A 21,266-nucleotide genomic window follows, 5' to 3' on the forward strand; every position below is an offset into this window, starting at 1 on the left:
CTGGAAAAGAACTGTATACAAAAGGATGATGTGCATGATAATGTAAAAATGTACTTAATTAACTCATTAATTTGCATGAGCACAGTTACATTTATTTTCCTACATTTAGTCTAAACCTCTTTTCCTACATAAAAGACAAAAAATATATATATATTTCAAAAGAGCGATAATGGTGGCCAAGCAGGAATGCAATGAGCAAATATAGCTGCAAGCAGCTTATTGCAAGCAATAAGAAAAATCACACCAGTGTGAACTGAGCGGTGCAGGCTGCTCAACAACACCGCTGGCTGGCTGCAGTTATAGTTTGAATTTGTGCGCTTGTAATGTAGATCTGCTATTTTCACTAGTTTGGGTCCGGGGCAAACGTCTTACTACAGCCCCAAAGCACTGCAACTCTCCAGGGTAGGCTTACTACAGCCTCAAAGCACTGCAACTCAAGATAATGTGAAAAACGCAGAAAATATTAACCTGGTCCGAAATTTCAGAGATGGTGGGCATTGACTGACTGACACAACATAAGGTCGTAGTTCTTTTTTTACGGCAAAGAATACGGATTACTGTGAAATGTGTTTAAAATGGAGTGTTAAATAGCTGTATATTCTACTTTCAATCATTGCTATAGTATGTTTGTTGACAGTGGTCACTGGACACCCGGTCTCTCCAAACTCTTTAGTAAACAGAAAATACAAGTTCAGGTCAGGACACGTCTTTTTGAGTACTCCCTTACAGAGCTGTGTGTGTGGGTGGGTGCCTGGGTGCATGGGTCTGAGCACGAAAACAGCATGGTTGTTTTTCACCATTTGTGCGCAACCTAACACACACAAACACACACGCACATATTAACTGTATATATGATGATTTCGGGTGTGCCAGTATAGTAAATTGACAGTACAGTACAGTACAGTAAAGGGACCCCCTGGGAACCCCCACACGGGCGGCACGCCGGAACTGGCCCGTCCCCCCCCGGGGACCCCCACACGGAGTTGCACCACTCACTTCACACGGGTGTGATTTTTATACAATGAAGTGAAAGTGAGATAGAGAAGGATACTGTATACTATACTTTCTCCATCACTTCTATACTATACAGTGTATAGTATAGAAGTGAAATTGGAAATGATGAAACAAAAAGTGAGCAGACAAAACTGGGTCTGGAACGCTATAAAATAGAAGTTGATACATTTTTATAAACTTTGTTGAGACTCCTCTTCTCACTGAATAGAACTGGTACCTCGACCTGTCCTGAACATTTATTTTCTATCTACAAAAAGAGCCGGCAAGATGGGGGTGGCAAGATGTTACTGGGAGAAGAAGAAAAAACTTTCTAGCAATGATTGATTAGTATCAGAATATAGAGTTTAAACTTTTAAACAAAAAATATATCACTTAGATTCCACTGCATCAGGATTGTTCACAGTCAGTCATACATAGGGTCTGAAGTGAAAGTGAAGTGGAAAAAAAACTAGATTGGCAGAGTGTCAAGCAGAACAAAACTGCCTCTTATCACACCAGCAGTCTGAAACTGAACACGAAAGGAATTTGAAGAATACTAATTGACCTGAGACGGGTGAACTCAAGCTTCTCCATGTCCGTCCCAGGGGGGCAGTCAGCCAGATATTTCGTGAAGCCTCATTTGAAATCGGTAGTTCATATAATGGCCTGTTGTGGCGCTGGACCGGACCCAAAAAGCCCCATAGCTCCATAGAGGCCCATGTATTTTGGCCCAACTTCACCTAGACTGTATTACCTTAATAAACATGGTCATGAATACTTTCTTCTTCCAGTCACTAGTTTAAAGTCTCATTTCTAATGTCATAATATTCTTTTTGGAAAATTATGGTCCCATTAATTAAAAAAATGACCATAAAGAAAAAAAACCATCGCGTATGTTCTGAGGGGCGTGGCTACCATTACAGTCTATGATCGGGATTCCCCTCCCACTCGAGTCAAAATAAAAACCAACGGAGAAGAAGGGGGGAAGTCCCGCCTCGTTGTCTGGGCAGCCAATGACCAGCTGGTATACAAAACGGAGCCAGCCAATGGCCAGCTGGTACCAAAGATGGCGACTTACATCAGGAATTAGCATATTATTACAGGCTTCATTTTACGTTCATGTTAGACCCGGGGAACGCTTTGTCCATATTTTTTACAGTCTATGGTCCGTCCGTAGGACCGGAACCTTGCTTCCCCAACCCCTTAAATTTAGACGTGCGAGAGACTGAGTGCACTTTGGACCCGGCTCAAGGTCGAACCGCCTCCTGTGCTCTTCGGCGAGCCGGGGGTGGGCTCCCTAAAATTAACACCGGAGAAGCGCTCCACTCCCAGCCACATAGCTTTCATCTTTGGCCAATGACAACTGCTCGCTGAGGACTGCTCCTCTCAGCTGTTCACATTGTGGTGTCAGCTAGCCTGCCGTGACTTTTGCCCTCTTCTCACACTTGTTCACCCCTATCTCCCTGCATACTCTTTGTTTTCCAAGACTCCATCCGTTTTGCTTCTCTCTTTCTCTCTTTCTTTCTTGCTTGTATGATCCATTTCACAGTTAAATTGTCAGTGTTGACCTAAAACTTTGGGTCCCCCGTGTCTACTGTCTAAAAGATTTTAATTCCCTAATATTTTCTATTCCCCTTGCTCTCTCTCTCTCTCTTTTCATCCATGTGGCGGGCCTCTGCTGCCTTTGAATTGCCATCTCTTATCCTCCTCATTTTCCTATGGCTCTCTATTGCTCCTTCCATGCCATCATCTCTCTCTGCCTTTGAACAGACAGTGCTGCAACAAAGTCACGCCGGCAGGGATCCAGTGAGGGTTTCGCTTTCATAAACAAAGCCACTGTATGTCTTTCAAAGACATTCGTTTTCACGGAGGTGAAAGACCAAAAATCATGTCTATGTCCTGATGGAATCACTTCTGTCTACCGTGGTGGCAGAATGTGTGTTGACGCTAAAGTCATCGGTCGCCAGCTGCCACAATGAGGAGCCGTCGTTTGCATTGAGACAGCGGCGCGCAGGTCATAGCAACTGTCCGTCAAACCGACCACCCAGCTTGGCGGGTGGTCAGGAAGAGTGTGGAAATCTGTCAACACATGCTGTACTCTGAAAATGATGGCTTGTAACCTCAGGTTTGGGCTGCAAAATAAATGTAAACTAGAAAAAGTGCCCTTCCGGGCACAGGTCTCCACCAGGTTATCCACAGATCCGTGCAGTTAGAGGTAAAAACACTTTTCGGCCAGTTATAGCGCCACCTTGAGGCTGAGTTGAAATTGTTCATGTGGCATTTCGTCCTCGGCCTAGTGGGCCTAGTGGAAATCACGCGATGTGTTCATGATTTGCAGCATTTTGTTTGAAACTGAGCACTCCTGTGAACTTTGGAAGCCAATCTTAACCAATCAGGATGGAGTCTGATAAATCTGAAAGACCCGTTTCGTTGAATGGCTCTAGAGAGACTGTGTACCAATTTGCGTGATGTTTGGACAAAATCTGTAGGTGTACTGTGCAAAAACTTGTTTTGCACAAAGCGGCCTCCTGGTGGCGCTATAACAGGCCGTTCTGGAAAGTTTGGGGCAGAGGTTCATGGTTGGCATCCAGGGAGTGTGTGTGCAAAATATGGCATGGAAAAACTTGTTTTGCACAAAGCGGCCTCCTGGTGGCGCTATAACAGGCCGTTCTGGAAAGTTTGGGGCAGAGGTTCATGGTTGGCATCCAGGGAGTGTGTGTGCAAAATATGGCATCGACCGGGTTAACGGTGGCCGAGATTAGCTGTTCACGGACACACAGACACACACACGGACACACACGCGGACGGACGGAGTGCAAAACATACTCTCCCCACATGCCTTCGGCCTGGTGGAGACAATGAAAAGTGGGAGGTTGAGGGTTCAATTCAACCCCCAGCCGAACCAAAGGAGGATATAATAAACAGACATACATACGGACAATCGGACATACATAGACACACACGGCTATGCTGCTCAACAGTGACACTTCAGGTCACCCAGCTGTATTGTAGCTGTACTCAAACAGACATACATGGAGACATAGGGACACACACAGCTGTTGGAACGGTGAGGCACCGCTCACAAATGGTACCCAATGCCTCCCTGTTTGGTTTGGTACTCAGCATAAAGGGTTGGTAAGTCCCTGCGACATACTAGCGTCGTCATGTCCAGGGGCGGTGCACTTGTATATCAAGCTGCCTCACGCTTACGGAAACAGGAGATAGGTTGGTGACCTATGGGCCACATTATAGCACATGAACCGTATGGTTCCCAAAGGCTAATATATCAACCTATAGGTCAGATCCGTGCAATAGATGACGTATGACTTAATGTATGACGTTACATAACGAGCTATAAAATGTAAAAGGGAATGAAACATCACACATTAAATAAAGATGGCAAAGGGAGCGAAATGTTGGATCTGTCAACGGAGAAGATGGGAAAGGTCGTTTAAGCAAACAAACGTCTATATGTATGGATATAATTTGGTTGGGAAAAAAACATGAGCACTTAAGAAATATCAAAGGAATGACCTAGCTTGCTTATCATGTGTTCTGGGGATTCCCTTCCATTACTCTGAAAGGGGATAATGCATCATGGTATTGTCTTAAAACTGGTCATTCTAGTCAATGTTGTGGATTGTGGTATTAGCAACCTGTACATCTACTATTATTATTACATGGGCTGCACAGCACTACAGATTCAAGTACGGTTTTGTATGGTCCCATTAATATTAACCTTGCAGCAATATTTAAAACAAAATGCAATATTAGTTTTAACCCATTTAGGCCTGACGTCGAAATTTAAAAAAAAATCTTCTAAATCTTGACAGTTTTCTGAAATACCTCATGTTTCTGTATCAGTGGTAGGGCTGGGTGCAATAACCGCAATACCGCCATACCGCCGGTATGTAACGCATACCGCGGTATCGGGTTCATTACCGCGGTTTTAATTAAATGAAAAGTGTATCATAATAAACAGTGACCCTCAGTCAGTCTAATCATGCCAGCAACACAACAACACCAGAGGGAGTTCAAAAAACCATGTGCAACTCAGATTCGGCACAAACAAGGATTGATTGATTGATTGATTGATTGATTGATTGATTGATTGATTAAAATATTTATTAACAGTTTGCAGAATTACACTACATTTCAAGCACAACTCAATACAAAGACTGTTAACTGTGAGTGGACACTTGTTTACAAGAGGGTCCACCTAAATTCATTTCACTCCTATGCCACAAAAATGTGGAACGCCCTACCAACTGTCATTAAGATGTAAATCCCTTGACTCCACCCACCCCTTTCCCCCCTCACTGTATACGTTTTCCCCCTTTTTACCTCCTTTATGATGATTTAATATAACCGCCATACCGGCGGTATGGGGGCCGGCAATAACCGCGGTAATAAAAATCCCATACCGCCCCAGCCCTAATCAGTGGTACTCAATATTTCATGTCAAGGACCCCAAAAATGATATGTAATTGGCCACCGACACCCATCTGAAAATATGTTGTTCCAGGAACCACCCAGAAGCAAAGATTTGAGTTAAAAACATTTAAAAGAAAAACGTTGTGCCACATTTTCACGATTTTTCAAAAATAGCAGACCTACAAGCTCCACCGAGTGGTGCACTATGAGCTTGTAGATCTGCTATTTCTCAATAGCTAAATAATAACAATGTTTAAAACACCAAAAGGGGTTCCCACCCCAAAATGGGTTAAACATCCTTTTAAGCATCAGGTTCATTACAATAATGCCAGTTGCAAGTTAACCACCTAAATCCTATACTCTGTGGTCTCCCAGGGGTCTGTCTGTAATACCAAACCTCTTCACCAACAAAACAAAACAAAAACAGATCTACAAGCTTGTATATCTGCTATATTCACTGACAATTATACCATGCCAAGAACTGTCAGTGTGCACAATACATTTGCCACTGATCAGTGCAGCACTTTATTTAGCTCCAGACGCACAGAAAAGACAACACAGACATTCGGACTGTCTTTTAGGCGGCTAGACTCCTGCGGAGCCGCATGCCATAAAAATGCCTATGCTATGAAGAGAATCAATGAAAGAAGAGATTCATACAGTGGAGTGGAGCACTGGATTAGTGTGCTGCATGATGTAATGGAGAAACTGACATTAAGTTCTAAGACTAAAACAGAACAAATATGACAGAAGTTGGGAGGGCCGGATTGAATGTCTGTGTGATGTAATTTAGGTCCGTTTTTAGGTGATGTAGAACAGGGCTGGACGATATATATATCGATATTATGCCGATATCGTCACATGATGAGATCATCTGGTTGTTTTGTCCTGGTCACATTTACTGTAATTACCATATTTTGTGCTTGTAAAAAATAAAACATATTTTTGAACATCTTTGATAAATAATAAATGACCACATAGTCACAATATCGATATCAAGGTATTTGGTTAAAAATAAAATTGTCCTCATCACCCAAACTCGCAATTGTATGTGTGAAGTCGTGAGAATGTTTCAACGTGAATGTAAAGATGATGGTGTTGTGTAAGTCAAGATGCATATCTAGCTAGGCTACAAACTATGACATACAGACCCATACTCTATTTAAATCGTTCCTTTTGTTTCCCTAGGAGTTAGAAAGCTGATCTTTGTATCCATTCCACACACACACACACGCTACAGTAAATAAATAAATAAATAAACTGTTTTTATACTTTTGGTTTACACATACCAATAAAATGAATGGAGGGGCACCCTAGAATAAGAAATAAGTGAAAGCCTCTTGCCCAGTTGTGCAAAATGTGATGATATATTCCTACCTAGAACTGTCATCCTATTCCCTGCACAAACAAAAGGAATGTGGGTCTATTCTTTAACTCTCTCAATGTTCAAGTGGGAGATTTGAGGTATGATACTGCCTGTTGGTACAGGTAAAGCGGAAACTGGGGGAGGAAAAGGGGCCTTTTATCAGCCCCTTAAAACAGCATACAACGCAGGTATGTAAGCCCGGTAGGGGCCATATTGGAGGGGTCCCGACCTTTCCCCCCCCTCCAGTGACTCCGGCGTCAGCGCTTGTAAAAGCATGACGTAGCCGGCAGCAGCAATGTTTAGGTACGAATCAGAGACGTCCCAGCTTTGCCATAGGTCAAACGCTGAGTCGCTGACATAAACAAAATACTAAATATGCTCCACATAAGCCAACACATTCGTTGCATAACTATATCGTCTGGACTGAACGGCGGCTGGCCAATCAGTGACTAGCTCTCTGTCAACAGGGGGTGGCACACGGTAAAATGCTCAGTGTTATTTTAACTCTGGGAGTGTACCAAAATGGAACCACGTGGACCTGTGTAGGTACTATAGGGGGTTCATTTGGGTCCATTTTGTAATATACTCTCATTCAGTTCATCTAGCACAGTGGTTCCCAAACCTTTTCACGTCAAGGACCCCCAAATTGACAATAATTAGCCCGCTGACCGCCATTTGAAGAGAAAAATGCCAGGGACCCCCATAAGAGAAGACTTTTATGGCAGTGATTCTCAAGCATTTTAATTTCAAGGATCCCTCCAGTTTGACATGCATAGTCTACGGACCCCATTGAATGGCATTTCTATCAATCAATCAATGTTAATTTAACTCGGAGAGTGTACGGGTGTAACGGGTCCGTTTGGTTCCATTTGTACACTGTCTGAGTTACGGACCCATAAGGGTCCATTTGGTTCCTAACTATCATTTAGCTGGGGACCCCCTGGAGCTCCCTCAGGTACCCCTGGGGGTCCCCGGACCCCACCTTGGGAACCGCTGGTCCAGCACTATGGTTTTTATTGCCTACACAGACAGAGTGGTGCGGTCATAAAGCCTTATGCTATTACAGCCAATGTGGGGCAACCATGTATGCACTGGCTGCCTCTCAAAGTGAGGTCCAGAGACAAATGGCAAATTAGTTTTAGGGATGAGGGATAAGGGTGGCACGAGATGGAGCCATAATGGACCCTTAATGGACCCTTAGGTCTGTAACACAGAGTGTACAAGTGGAACCAAATGACACACTTACAGGTCCATTTGGTGCCAATTGTACACCCTCAGATTGATTGATTGAAAACTTTATTTCAGACACAATGGGTCCATATACAAACAAAACAGGGTAAAACATGACAGTAAATACAAAACAACAACACAGAGATAGCCTATTTATCAGGCTATTTTCACTCCAGGCAGTCCTTGTCAATTAAAAACATATAAACATTGCCTCCAGTGTTTCCAGAAACATGAGGAGAAGACTGTGTCACTCTGGGAGAGTTGTAGGCATGCTTTGAAATAGCAATGTGAATTAGGAACATTATTCTTTTTTTAAATCACACTCATACGAGTAAAGTGAGGGACGCTCTTAGTCTTATCGTCGTACATCATCATGTCATGTCTATTTGCTCAGACACATGTGACGTACATTCTCCATTCATTGTCAATAGGAGTGTAGGATAACAAATACTGATTTGCTCAGACACATCTAACTATAAATGCAAGTCTCTGTGTGTACGTCTGTAATCCACATAAACTCGAGAACCGTTCGCCCCACCGACTTCAAATTCGACACACGCGTTCCACACCACCACAGTGGTGTGGAACAGTGCCCGGTGTTGAGTCGGTGGGACCCACGGTTGTCCAGAACCGCCCCAAAAAGGCCTACCCAGGGTCCATATATGGTAGCTGGGTGATCTGGGTGTGGCATGCATTTCCAACTTGCATCATTCCAAGTAGGCCAGTGCCCAAAGGGCAACACTGTAGAGCAGTGGTTTTCAACTGATTATGAACCAAGGACCACCACCCTGACTGGGAATCAACCTGGGGACCACCAACTTCTGTGGAAGTTCTTGACATCCGACTTCCCAGTAACTGACAACATCGACGTGTCATAATTTGTCACCAGATCATTTACTGCATTGTTTCTCAACTTTCTCTAACCCTAACCCAATACAATAAATTCAAATACGAATCTTCACTTTCCTACATTACTAAATGCATGGTCAGGGACCACATGCAACACCTTCACGGACCACCAGTGGTCCACAGACCACCTGTTGAAAACCCATGCTGTAGAGGCCCCACGTGCACCTCTCTAGTACAATGTAAATTCTCCATTCATTGTCAATAGGAATGTAATGTTTGTGTAAGATGGAAATCGACACTAATAGCTGAATATAGGAGGGGCTAGCACCCCTCAAAAATAAGCCTGAACTGCAAATATATAGGCTGCATGGCACCAATGTGATATATATTGTATGTCCTATTCCATATACAAGGCAGAAGGGCCAGTTCAACTAGGTCAGTGGTCTAGTGTCAATCTTCCAGTATAATTCAATTCAGTGCAATATTGCAATATATACCAGTATAGAAATGACTGATTATTCTGACAATATAACAATAACAATTTTATTTGATTCATATAAAGACATTATCATCATTGACAGTTGAGGTCAATAAAGGAAATGAAAACTCCAGAAGTAGAATAGAGTAATCTAAATATGGATTATAGAACAGAACAGAATAGAACTATAGTCTCTAGATGTTCCTCTCCATTTGACATGGGCACAGTTTTAGTGACACACATGTTGATATTTGTACCTTAAGTTTAGTGTGTGTGTGTGTGTGTGTGTGTGTGTGTGTGTGTGTGTGTGTGTGTGTGTGTGTGTGTGTGTGTGTGTGTGTGTGTGTGTGTGTGTGTGTGTGTGTGTGTGTGTGTGTGTGTGTGTGTGTGTGTGTGTGTGTGTGTGTGTGTGTCTAAAGTTTATTTGTCTAAAAAAGACAGACTACTATGGCACCAGACCACCAGCCTGCTTCATATTAAACTTGGTGGGAGACCTAGAACTAGAAGAGTGTCCCCGTTGACACGAGGTGTGATTTCAGCTCAGCTGTCAAATCTTCGCAGTTCACACACAGACGCATTTCACTACTAGTGGTAAAAAAACGACTTTTAGCATTTGCCACATACATTACAAACTTTACGAACTCCTAAAAGAAATGCCAGTTAAGTGTTCGCGCTCACTCACTGTAACTTTGAAGTTTAATAGGCAACTACAGTACTCCTCCTGACTCCTGCAGTCCTCCATTAAACTCCAACCACATTCGTCACACAACAACACTTTGCAAAAGTAGAAGTAGATCGAGGCTCACCTCTTAATATCCGCAATGTTTGTTTACGTTGCTTTGACACTAATAACGAACGGCTGGGGTTAATTCTTTCTTTCTTTTACCTTTGATACTGATCCCCAGACCTCCAACATCTTGCTTGGTGACTCGCACGGTGCGCTTCACGTTGGTGATCGTCTCCGGGACCGGGGAGGTGCTGAGGTTCGGGGGGTCTCCGTTGACCGCGGCGGCGACCGGCGCCACCGGAGACTGATCGTCCCCTTCCCCGGGGCTCAGCGTCAACGTGTCCTCGGTGAGGGTGGCCAACACCCGGACCCAGCGGTCCACGGTGACTCGCAGCTCCAGCAGTCCCGTTTTCTGCGCCCTCATCGCGGCAGCCATGTTCAACGCATTCCTGGAATAACTCTCTAGACTAGAACGGGGCTGGGTGGCAGAGAGAGTCCTGTAAAGAGATAGGGGTGGGTGGGGGAGAGATGTGCGGAACACACACACCACACAGTTTCTCCCCTCCCTCTCACTCTCTCTCTCTCTCTAACCTCTCTCTCTCTCTCTCTCTCTCCCCCCCCCCCCCCCCCCCCCCCCACAGGACCACAATGGAAACATGTAGTGTTATCCCTTTAACACACCACTGAAAAAATCGTACCACTGTACATTTAGCAAACTGTTAAAAAAGTATTAAATATCTCTCTCTCTCTCTATCTCTATCTCTATCTCTCTCTCAGCTCTCTTCTCTGTCTCCCCCTTATGCATGAGGTTTTTATACAGTATAAAGTTAATTGAGGATGATACGATTAGCAACGAGTAAACTCAGCAAGGCAGATGGCTTCTTGGTTAGAGTCGGTGACAGTATTATCACACGAAAAGATGAAATTACCTACCTAGGTTCCATCCTGGAGGCTAATCTTTCCGGTGATAAAATGGCCACCAACGTAATCAAAAAAGTCAATCAAAGAACAAGATTCCTTTACAGGATCTCCTCACTGGTCAGCAAAAACACCTTGAAGACCTTAACAGGAGCCCTCGTACAAGGTTTCTTTGACTATGCATCCACCTCTTGGTACCACAGCACCTCAAAGGCCCTTAAAACAAGGCTCCAGACCTCTCAAAACAAACTGGTCAGGCTCCTACTTGGCCTCACCCCCCGAACCCACCTCACCCCTGCCCACTTTGACAGGCTGGGATGGCTTAGGGTCGACGACAGAGTACAGCATCTTGCAATGGGTCTGGTCCACAAGATTCGATACACCACCAAGATACCCATGTACCTGTCTAAATACTTCCTTAATGTAAACGAAGTCCACACCCACAACACCAGAGGGAGTGCAACAAACCATGTACAACCCAGATTCGGCACAAACAAGGGACTAAATTCTTTTCGCTCCTATGCCACCAAAATGTGGAACGCCCTACCAACAGTCATTAAGACATGTGAATCCCTTGACTCCTTCAAAACCGCTCTCAAAGGGCACCTACGGACGGCTGCAATTCGAAACTGGCCTCTGTAAAATCTGAATCCCCCCCACCCCCCCACCCCATTTTCCCTCACTGTATATTGTATCTTTTCCCTTTTTTGCTTCCCATATGATGAATTCCTGTTCTGTTCTTTACCTACAGAGAAATGTCTATTTGTATGTCTCTAAATGTTTGTATGTCCTTAAATGTTTTGATGAATTGAACAATGTGGACCCTGTTGTAAACAAGTGTAATGCTTAATTGGGTCGTCCACTCACAGTTGACAGTCTTTGTATTGAGTTTGTGCTTAAAATGTACTGTAAATTCTACAAACTGTTAATAAAGATTTCAATCAATCAATCAATCAACGGTGTTGACACAGACTGGGAGTTCAAAGGGGTTCTCTGGGCTGAGTCCTTTCATAATGAACTGTGTGTGCAGTGCAGCTCGGCTTTGGGGTTCAGTTGGTTCGGTGTCCCTGTAATAATGTATAATTAGTTTTTCCCAAAGTGCCTTGAAGAACTGGGGGGAGCTCAGTCATATCACAGAGCTATACATTCCTATGAACACCCCATTGATATCCGCAGATAGGGGAAATTGAAATCAATAATTGCCTGTGGGCTTCAAAGACCAGCAAATAAATTATTTCTATAGTGGCACAGCTCATATCAAGTATATGCAGTTAGAGTTAGTCCCAGCTAGCTGCTGTTCCCAGAAAAAAAAAACATTATCATAATGAGATTTTGTTTCTAATCCCGGCAATGCACCGTTAAGAAATGTCCATTTGAAGACCCTTGAGATTAGCAAACTGAGAGTGGATCGAGAGACCACTTCTGATGGGAAGGGAAAGGCTGTAGGCCTAGGCCTATAGAATTAACCACCCAAAAAAAAGCTGAGCTCTAGTCTGAGCATAATCCTCCTCAATCAATATAACCAACAAAACCTTAATAAAATGCAGATTTAGGACAACCACCCTTGACAAGAGCAAAATTATGTTCTCTGTGGGGTCCTTCACTTGCCCCCTTCAGTGGGCTAAGCAGTAGTAAATGAGCTGGCAGCACAGTGTATATATGAGTATACTGACAGGGCTGAATCAATAATGGCCAGTTGATGTGGACGAACCGTGAATTAATCTGGCTGCGAAGGGGAGAATGAGGACGCCGGACCCTATCCTGAATAAAGCCCTCTCTTCCCCGCTGTGATGTGCACTAGGGCAGAGGGTCCCAACCACTGGTACTAGGACCACTGGTGGTACTAGCCCCCCCTCTGGTGGTACGCAGAGAAGTCGCCCCAAAAAGGAGAAAAAAGACAAAAGTGGAATGAAATATTTATATTACTACAGGTATAGTTGATTGAAATAGGCTCTCCAGTCGTGCTGAAATGAGCATGACAGCACACCTAGCCGTTAATAGGATAATAAGATTTGAGAACGGATTAATCACATTAGAAATGTCATCAGTTTTGCTGATTAGTGATTTTGAGTTTTGTCAGAGCAGCAGCATCCAACCAATGCTCTACAACAGTTCTTGGCATAGGCGGATTTACCATTGGGCTAGGGTGGCTGCAGCCCAGGGGCCCCCGACTGCGGGGGCCCTCCAAAAAACAATTAATAATAATAATAATTTGAAATTGTAAAGTATTGCAATCCAATTCAAGTGAGATTTATGTTTAGTTAATGCATATTTAGTATTATGGTTAAAACATTGAGAGCTTCTGCTCTGCTGTCTGCACTGCAGACAGTGACGCATGTTGTGGGGTAGCTGTGGAAACCCCTGCCAATGTCCGTTGTCCGTCTGCCTTTCTCTTTTGGGGGGGCTGGGTACCCCAAAATTACAGCGAAATTAAAGAAAAACTAGAACTGCACTCTGTCAAGTGCATACTTGCTTGTTGCACACTAGTAGGCCATAAATGGCCAACTAGTGCGCAAGCAGAGCGTGCAAGTATTTTCGACCGCTGTAAACTGTGGAATCTCAGTATCTCTGTAAAGGAACGTTTGAAATGTCTAATTATTAGGTGTAACTATTTGCTACCTATCTACTTTATGCATGTAAACACCTAGTATTATTAAGTATGGTTCAAGTTTCTATCTATATAAGAAATACACTTTTATCAATTTAGAAATATTCTAGATCCCTTTTTAGTTTTTCATGTGATGAAAAAAGGTATATAAACTGAATTAAAATGTTATACAGTATAATTATTTTATTATTTATTGTAAATTGTCAATTGTTTTAAATGTATTTCATCTTGGACTATAGTGATATTAATACTAAATCTATGTATACATTGTGGGGGCACTGTTTCACCAGACCAAAAAAAGCACAGAGTTCAAGTTCAGTGCTAAATACAAAGGCACTTTTATTTGTTGGTTGGTCAAAAACAACATAAATGTCCACCCATTAGGGAATGGGCTTTTGACTCAGGGGCTCTTTGTTTCACAGAGCATGGTCACAACTTAGGTCTCTTCTATAATTGAATTTGGGGACCTTGTCCCTCAATCTTCATCAAAAAGGGGGGGCTAGGGGCACTCCTGTGTCCCAGCCAGTATGCCTATTTCCCAGAGCCCAGCAATCACTTCTACGGACAGGGTAGGTGAGCCTGGGAGGTGAGAGATCACACAATTAGTCTTGTCATCACATTTCATGACTGGAAATACTAGGAGGGGGAATAGAATATGGAACCGTCTTACCGGGTGCCGCACGCCAGCCTGTCTCTCGGGAGAGTCTGAGAGTGTGAGCACAGCAGGACAGAGCCTTTTGAAACCTGCCTGGGTGTGGTCGCGCAGCAGGTGGCTTGTTAAGGCAGACGAGGAGACGGGCTGGGATGTACCTTCCTTCCAGGACCCGTTGCCGTTGGCAACGCTTGACTCTGCCTGTCTCTCTGTCTCTCTGTCCGAGGTGGCTATACCGTGGCGCGCGGTCCCGGCCCGAGACACCACAACACATATACTATATAGAGTATGTAGTTGTAAGTTGATTAGCGGTATACTGTGGTTACTTTGCGCCAAAAACCGTGCCAGCCAACCAGCTATAACAAAATACATACATAAATGGATGCACCTGGGACGTATCCTCAGTGATGTATCCCAAGGTCATCAGGGTTTCGGGTCTCGCAACATCATACCCCTCACTCAGGTGACCCAGCCGGGAGTGATCAAGTCCCGACTTATGTCCCAGTAGCTACCCTCGATAAGTCCCATTAGGGAAAAACCAGGGCCACACAATCCATTCCTCCTGAACTACTCTGCCGGGACTGGGAGGTACCATTCTGGCACATGGAAGGACTAGGCTCTGTGGGTTGACACCTGTCCGGGCCCCTCCTACGTCTCACCAGGTCCACTCCTGCTCTCACCAGGTCAGGCCCTGTGCGTTGCACCAGACTCCCAGCACCAGGCACTTTATTCAGGAATGGTGGATTCTCAAGCCGCATCGGTTCCGCAGGCTCCACCTTGCCCTTGGTGGTGCCGCCGGCTCCGCTTGAGGCTTGCATGGCCCTCCTAAAGGCCTCACCGTGGGTTTGTTGGGCTTCTTCCTCACGGAAGACACAGGCTGGGGCGCTAACCCATACTGCTCCCGGGTGCCGTCTAAGCCACTTGATGCGTATGCAAATAAAACAGCAGATTTGTGCCTGGTTTGCTGGGACCAGATTACATAATGACCATATTTCTTACGTCATCATTGAGAGCTAGTCATACATATACACACCATGTACTCTGGTCCCAGCAAATCAGGCACAAGTTGATATTTTATTTTACTGATTATGTATATAGTATACGTATGACTGGGCTGAAATTTTGTCTAGCCCGGGGGCCCTTGGGAGGGTAAATCCGGCCATGGTTATTGGGACCCCCAAATCGACAATTTATATTGTAAAATCACTGTTAATTTAACTCTGAGAGTCTACAAATGGAACCAAATTGAATTTGGTTCCATGTGTACACTCTCAAAGTTTACAGACCTAACTATTATTTAGCTATAGGGACCCCCTGGAACTCCCTCAAGTACCGGTGTCCTGCAGGCCTACAATACGTCCTAGCCTGGCGCCCATAATGAGAACCTTTCAGGTCTGTTCTCTAGGATGACTCCTGCAGCTTGACTCTGGCACATCAATGTCTGGACTGTGCATTACTGAACCATGACAGAGATGCCTGCCGCATGCCTTTGTAAGACTCACTTATTTTCACTCACACATTTATAGTTGATAGACTATATCCTGGTTCACTGTTGATGTCTGTACATGAAATCCATTTTGTATATCCTTTATTGGCACGTGTAACAATGCATATAGGCCAATATTCACTGGAGAAAATGTACACACATTAATTATCAGACTCAATGCAGATATCTAGTGACTGTCAGACTCAAGAGTTTAATTAATTTTATCTTAATTCTTATTTGCCTATAGCTGTTAGACTGGGAGAGAGAGAAAGCTCTTAAATGCTCTTCTTTTAGAGATACAAATTTAAGGGTAGTTCAGAGGTGAAGTGATGGACATGTGGGCTGCACATGTCCATCCAGACAGCATATTGTCCATTTAACTCGGTGTAAAAAATTGAATTTCTACACTCAGAGTTAAATAGCACTGATGCTACTGTCTGTGCTCCAGTGCAAAGGATGTGGTAAGTGGTTGTAAGACTCAGAACAAGTGAAAGTGAAATATAACACCAATATGTAATACAATGTTACTATAGTAATGGCAGACATTCTACATACTATGAAGTTGAACAACATGTGAAAATGTCTTCTTTGTTAGAGTCCTGAGGGGGCACTCAACCTCAAGATGCATGCCAGCAGTGGTGGCCTCAAAAGGAGGGGCATAACATTTTTGTGGTGACAAGGGGGTCGTGAACCATTATTCACATGAAAAGAGAGGGGCTTTGACATGTTTTCCCTGGGGGGAAAGGACGGGTCTTTATACGATTATATTCTATAAGAAAGCTCGGACCAGGAAAGATCTGACATTTTGGAAAAGAGAATGCACTTGTCTTCGATGGCTCTGGCTATATAACCATGTCCATGATGATTGGCTAAATGGCTTGCTTCAAGTCTATGAATGGACTATTACATTCTGGCTCATGCAGAAGCTCTCATATTGGAATATTCACATTTTCTGTGCATTGAAAATTGTCCATTATAAAATCTGTGCATTAGATTAGATAAAAGAGCTTTTTTCAGTGTGAAAAACAGTGCAGCTGCTGTGTCCCAGCATGCAACATTTTTACTTGGCTGTGCCAGTCATGCACCAAAACAACACACAGCGATCCACCTATTTTCTGTAAGGACGCTGACAGTATGGCAGCCCCCTACTATAGTACCCCCCTTCACATTCAGTAGGTCCTGTGATATTTTGTGGCCAAATGTAATTTTCTGGGGTCTAGTATGGACTATAGTAAATCATTTAAAAAATGCTAAAATTGCTAAAATGGAAGAAAGCAGCAAATGAAAACAAAATCTTTGACTTTCTCTAATAACCTAAAACATGAATCTTGGTTGAAAAAAAAATAAAGTTGTCTTTTAACCATTTCAACCCTATATACATTTCGGCCATTTGAGCGACAAGCCACAAGCTTGGCCAGATACAAGCTCCCAATGCGTTACGATGCGACACATTGTGAGCTTGTAGATTGGCTGTTTTCAAAAGTTTTTGTACACCTTTTGAACTTGTGAAATGGGACATTCTGCCATATGAGTTAGTACTTTTAGTACTTTAAGTACATTTTGATGCTGATACTTTTGTACTTTTACTTGAGTACATTTTGAATACGGGATTTCTACTAACCCTCAGGTTAACATCAGAATACTGAAATATTATTGATTTCAGCTGTTGCAATTCCAAACATGCAAAGATGAGTATAGTATTAAAATGTTATTGTCTTTTTTTTGTCAATGTATTTGTATTTAGTTCATAAAGTTAACATAACTACTGTATAATTAAAGGCATTTGAAATTAAATAAAAACAAATACTTTTCAGGATTCCAATTCAAAAATACCAAAATACCATTTTGACCATGGGCTATATAGCCCATACCGTACGGCATACTATAGCACGCCGTTTTTCATCATTTTTGAGGATTTGAAAGAAATGAAAACAAAAAACGATGGGTTATATTTTAGCCCATCGTTTTTTTTTTTTTTTAATCCTCGTTTTTCATCATTTTTGACCATCCCACTGAGCAATAGACGTGCGTCGAAAAATGGGATAAAAAACGTCTAAAAATAGGCCCAGGCCGTAGCGTAACGGTCTGGGCACCGGACTGGTGATCCAGTCGCAGTGTGCCGCGGGTTCGACTCCCGGACCCGACACGGCCTTTGCTGCATGTCATCCCCCCATCTCTCTCCCGTTTCCTGTCAGCCTACTGTCTGTCCCTTCAAAAATCAATAAAAGGCGTAAGCCGCAAAAAAATATATTAAAAAAAAAAAAAAAACGTCTAAAAATAGACGTCTAAAACACGTCTATTTTTTGACGTGTTTTAGACGTTTTTTATCCCATTTTTAGACGCTCGTCTTACATACATGTACGTATACATAGGGGCATTACCTTTAATCCACCCGACACTGAAACATATCATCATTACATCACCATCGAAAGCCAATTATACCCTGGCATTGGTTTGGTACATATCTTCATCACGTCATATGCTGCTACGGGACATACTGACGAAGCACCTGACGAAAAACATTACTTGCACGCTCTGCTTGCGCAAGTAAATAGCCGATCTAAGAGCTCAAAACGTGTCGCAGCTATTTTTGCTACGACAGTATTATGCAATGTGGCCCTCTGGAGTGAGACTCTATAGTGGCCCTCTGGAGTGAGACTATAGTGGCTCTCTGGAATGAGACTATAGTGGCTCTCTCCATCGTCAAAGTTGCTCACCCCTGCCCTACACAACACCCATGTCTATACGGCACTTCCCCAGCTAAATGAGAGTTAGGAGCCAAATGGACCCTTATGGGTCTGTAACTCTGAGAGTGTACAAATGGAACCAAATGGACCCGTTAGGGTTAAAATAACATTGATTTTACAATATAAATTGGGAGTCCCAGAGATAGAAATGTCATTACATGGGGATCTGTAGACTACTATCCTAATAGGCATGTCAAACTGAGGGGGGGGGGGGGTCCTTGAAATTAAACAGGTTGATAATCACTGCTAGAACCGTAAAAATCTTCTCTCGTGGGGGTCCCTGGAATATCTTTTCAAATGGGGGGTCCGCGGGGATAATTAGTGTTGGGGGTCCTTGACATGGAAAGGTTTGGGAACCACTGCGTGTATCTCCCCTAATAAGGACAGACAGAGGTCAAGCCTATAATTATTCTTCAGGGGATTTTATTTAGGTACAGTTCCCACTATTCTGACTAATCCCTAACAGTTGCTTTGCATGACTTTTCAATAGTTTGGGAGGAGTACGAGCTAGAGCTATAAGCTATAGCACGACAGGATGGAGAGCGGGGGGGTTGGGGGGGAACAGGCTCAGCTGCAGAGGTTTAAAAATGCAAATTCATCTTCATAATAAAGCTGCATTAAGCATGAATCTGAACCACTCCTAATGATAGCAGAATAATATTGGATTGTTTGTCTTTTCATGAAACGGGTCAGTTATGGACCTACAGTATATGCATCTGTTGTGTCATTCATCTTATTTATTGAGTTAGAGATAGATTGTACAATACTTTGTGGTTAATGATTTATGTCATTTTTACCATTGATGTTGATAGATGTGCGTTTTGCGTTACGAAACCATGGGCAATGCGGTTGCATGTATTCCTTGTGATCAATGGTTTAAAGGAGAATTCCATGCTAGAAGGCTTTCTTTATTTGTAGTTGTTATGTCCCCACCAAAGAGGTCCAGGTGTTATTTTGTGCAAAAGTACCAAAAAAATACCTGTGAGTGGGGAGTGTTGGCTGATGAATGAATATCAACAAATACATCTTGATACTGGGGGGTCAAATTATGACAGGCAAAATATGACCCCCCAGTAAAAAAAACACTTTGTTTGAAATAGACTCGTAGCAACTAGGGATGTCAGGGGTTAACCGGTTAACCGGTTAGCCGACCGTTAAGAAACATCCGGATATTTTTATCAGCTTTAACGGTTAATTTGCATAATAATAAATGCGTGTTCTGATCTTAAATCCCTTTATTTTAGATAGTTTTTAGTAATAGTACAACATAAACATTACAGAGACTGTAGTTGTCACTGTACAATACTTTAAAACAGTTGTCATGTTGCACACATGCCTAAAATTGCTATTTGCGCCGCCCATTTGGCCTGGAGGGAGAACGTTTACAGCCGCCGCTGCCCTCCTATCCGTCTCCACACTGGCACGGCTTACGGCTATCAAAAGTTAGCCATGTGCTATCGATGTTTGAGGGTTTTCTCGTCAGCGAAAAGTCAACAAACGGAACACGGTGACATGCATGCTGATCTTCCTTAATAATAAAAAAAAAGTCTTAGCCCATGCGTCCAGTGGCTTTATAGGTATAGGTTGCTCGGATCTGGACTGGATTTATTTATGTTTTGTTGGACTAGAACCGGCGGACCTCTGTACTGTAGACGCGCAGATGCATGCATCATGCAGATGCGATGCGTTGTTTATTGATGATTAAGCCAGAAGCCTACAACAATTTATTTATATTGTTAAATGTTGCTTTTTTGTTTGTCTTTTATAAAAGGAGCATAAATAAATGTATGCCATTCGTCTACCAACTTTAATTATGTAGCCTATACATGCATATTACATTTGGGGTAGCCTATTAAAAAAAGAAAAAAATCAACCACTATCCGGTAATGAACCGGTTAATCCTAACGGGTAACCGGTTGGGAAACTATCCGTTACTGACATCCCTAGTAGCAACGTCGCTCTCATTGGCCAGCAGCGCAGGTGAGCCATCTAGCTTTCTTATATATCTATGGAACAACTGCCAGGACAAGGAGAAGCTTAGGAACTCAACACAGTTGTCCGTTATTCTATTCTTTTAAAAATGTTTTATCCCACAATTTTGTAACCCATTTTTTCACCTGACAGATGAGTTTCCCCGGCCGGACGTGGCGCGTGGAAGGAACACGTTATTCCGACTAGTTCCTTTCCCCTCCATCAGGCGCCCCGGCTGGCCAGGGGGAGGTAGTTTAGAGACCAGGATTACGGTTTTTGTGAGGGTACCTAGTACTACCCTAGGCCGACACGGGGAGAACATGCAAACTCCACACAGAAAGGCCCTTTCGCCAACCCCGCCTCGGGTATGGGCACTTTGACGCGGAGGAGGGAACACGCCCCCAGTGCCCACAGAATCCCCAGCGGGAATCGAACCCAGGACCTTCTAGCTGTGAGGCGACAGCACTACCGACTGTGCCACCGTGATCCGTTGTCTGTTATTCTAATGCCCTAGAGTGGTGGAATAAGTGCTCAAAGTTCTTACTTAAGTAAATACTGCAATTGACCTTATATGCAGACGGCGGCCATCTTGCCCGCAAGTTGCTAACTTATAGGTGCAACTTCCCATAGACAGCCCTTTCATCCAAACAGAAAACAAAAGTGTATTAAAGTAAACAACGTCAAACTCACCAACATTGCAGCTGTATCATGGAAAGCTTGAATTATCATCTTTCAATCTGTAAAGATTTTGTTTCATAAAAATCCACCGTAGTTGTTATGAGCTACTTCTTGTCAAGAAATTCTGTG

General features: G+C 43.3%; 1 protein-coding gene across 1 annotated transcript in view; it reads right to left on the bottom strand.

Annotated features, from left to right (window-relative positions):
* Positions 1-10,672, bottom strand: part of snta1 (syntrophin, alpha 1) — a 76,290-nt gene extending 65,618 nt beyond the window's left edge. The window contains 1 exon segment of the mRNA XM_083771061.1: positions 10,237-10,672. Within this exon segment, the coding sequence (XP_083627187.1) occupies positions 10,237-10,513 (277 nt within the window). The 5' untranslated portion in view covers positions 10,514-10,672.
* Between the last annotated feature and the right edge of the window lie 10,594 nt (positions 10,673-21,266).

This window comes from Protomyctophum parallelum (assembly GCF_964188405.1).
Source record: "Protomyctophum parallelum genome assembly, chromosome: 8".
Classification (NCBI taxonomy): domain Eukaryota; kingdom Metazoa; phylum Chordata; class Actinopteri; order Myctophiformes; family Myctophidae; genus Protomyctophum; species Protomyctophum parallelum.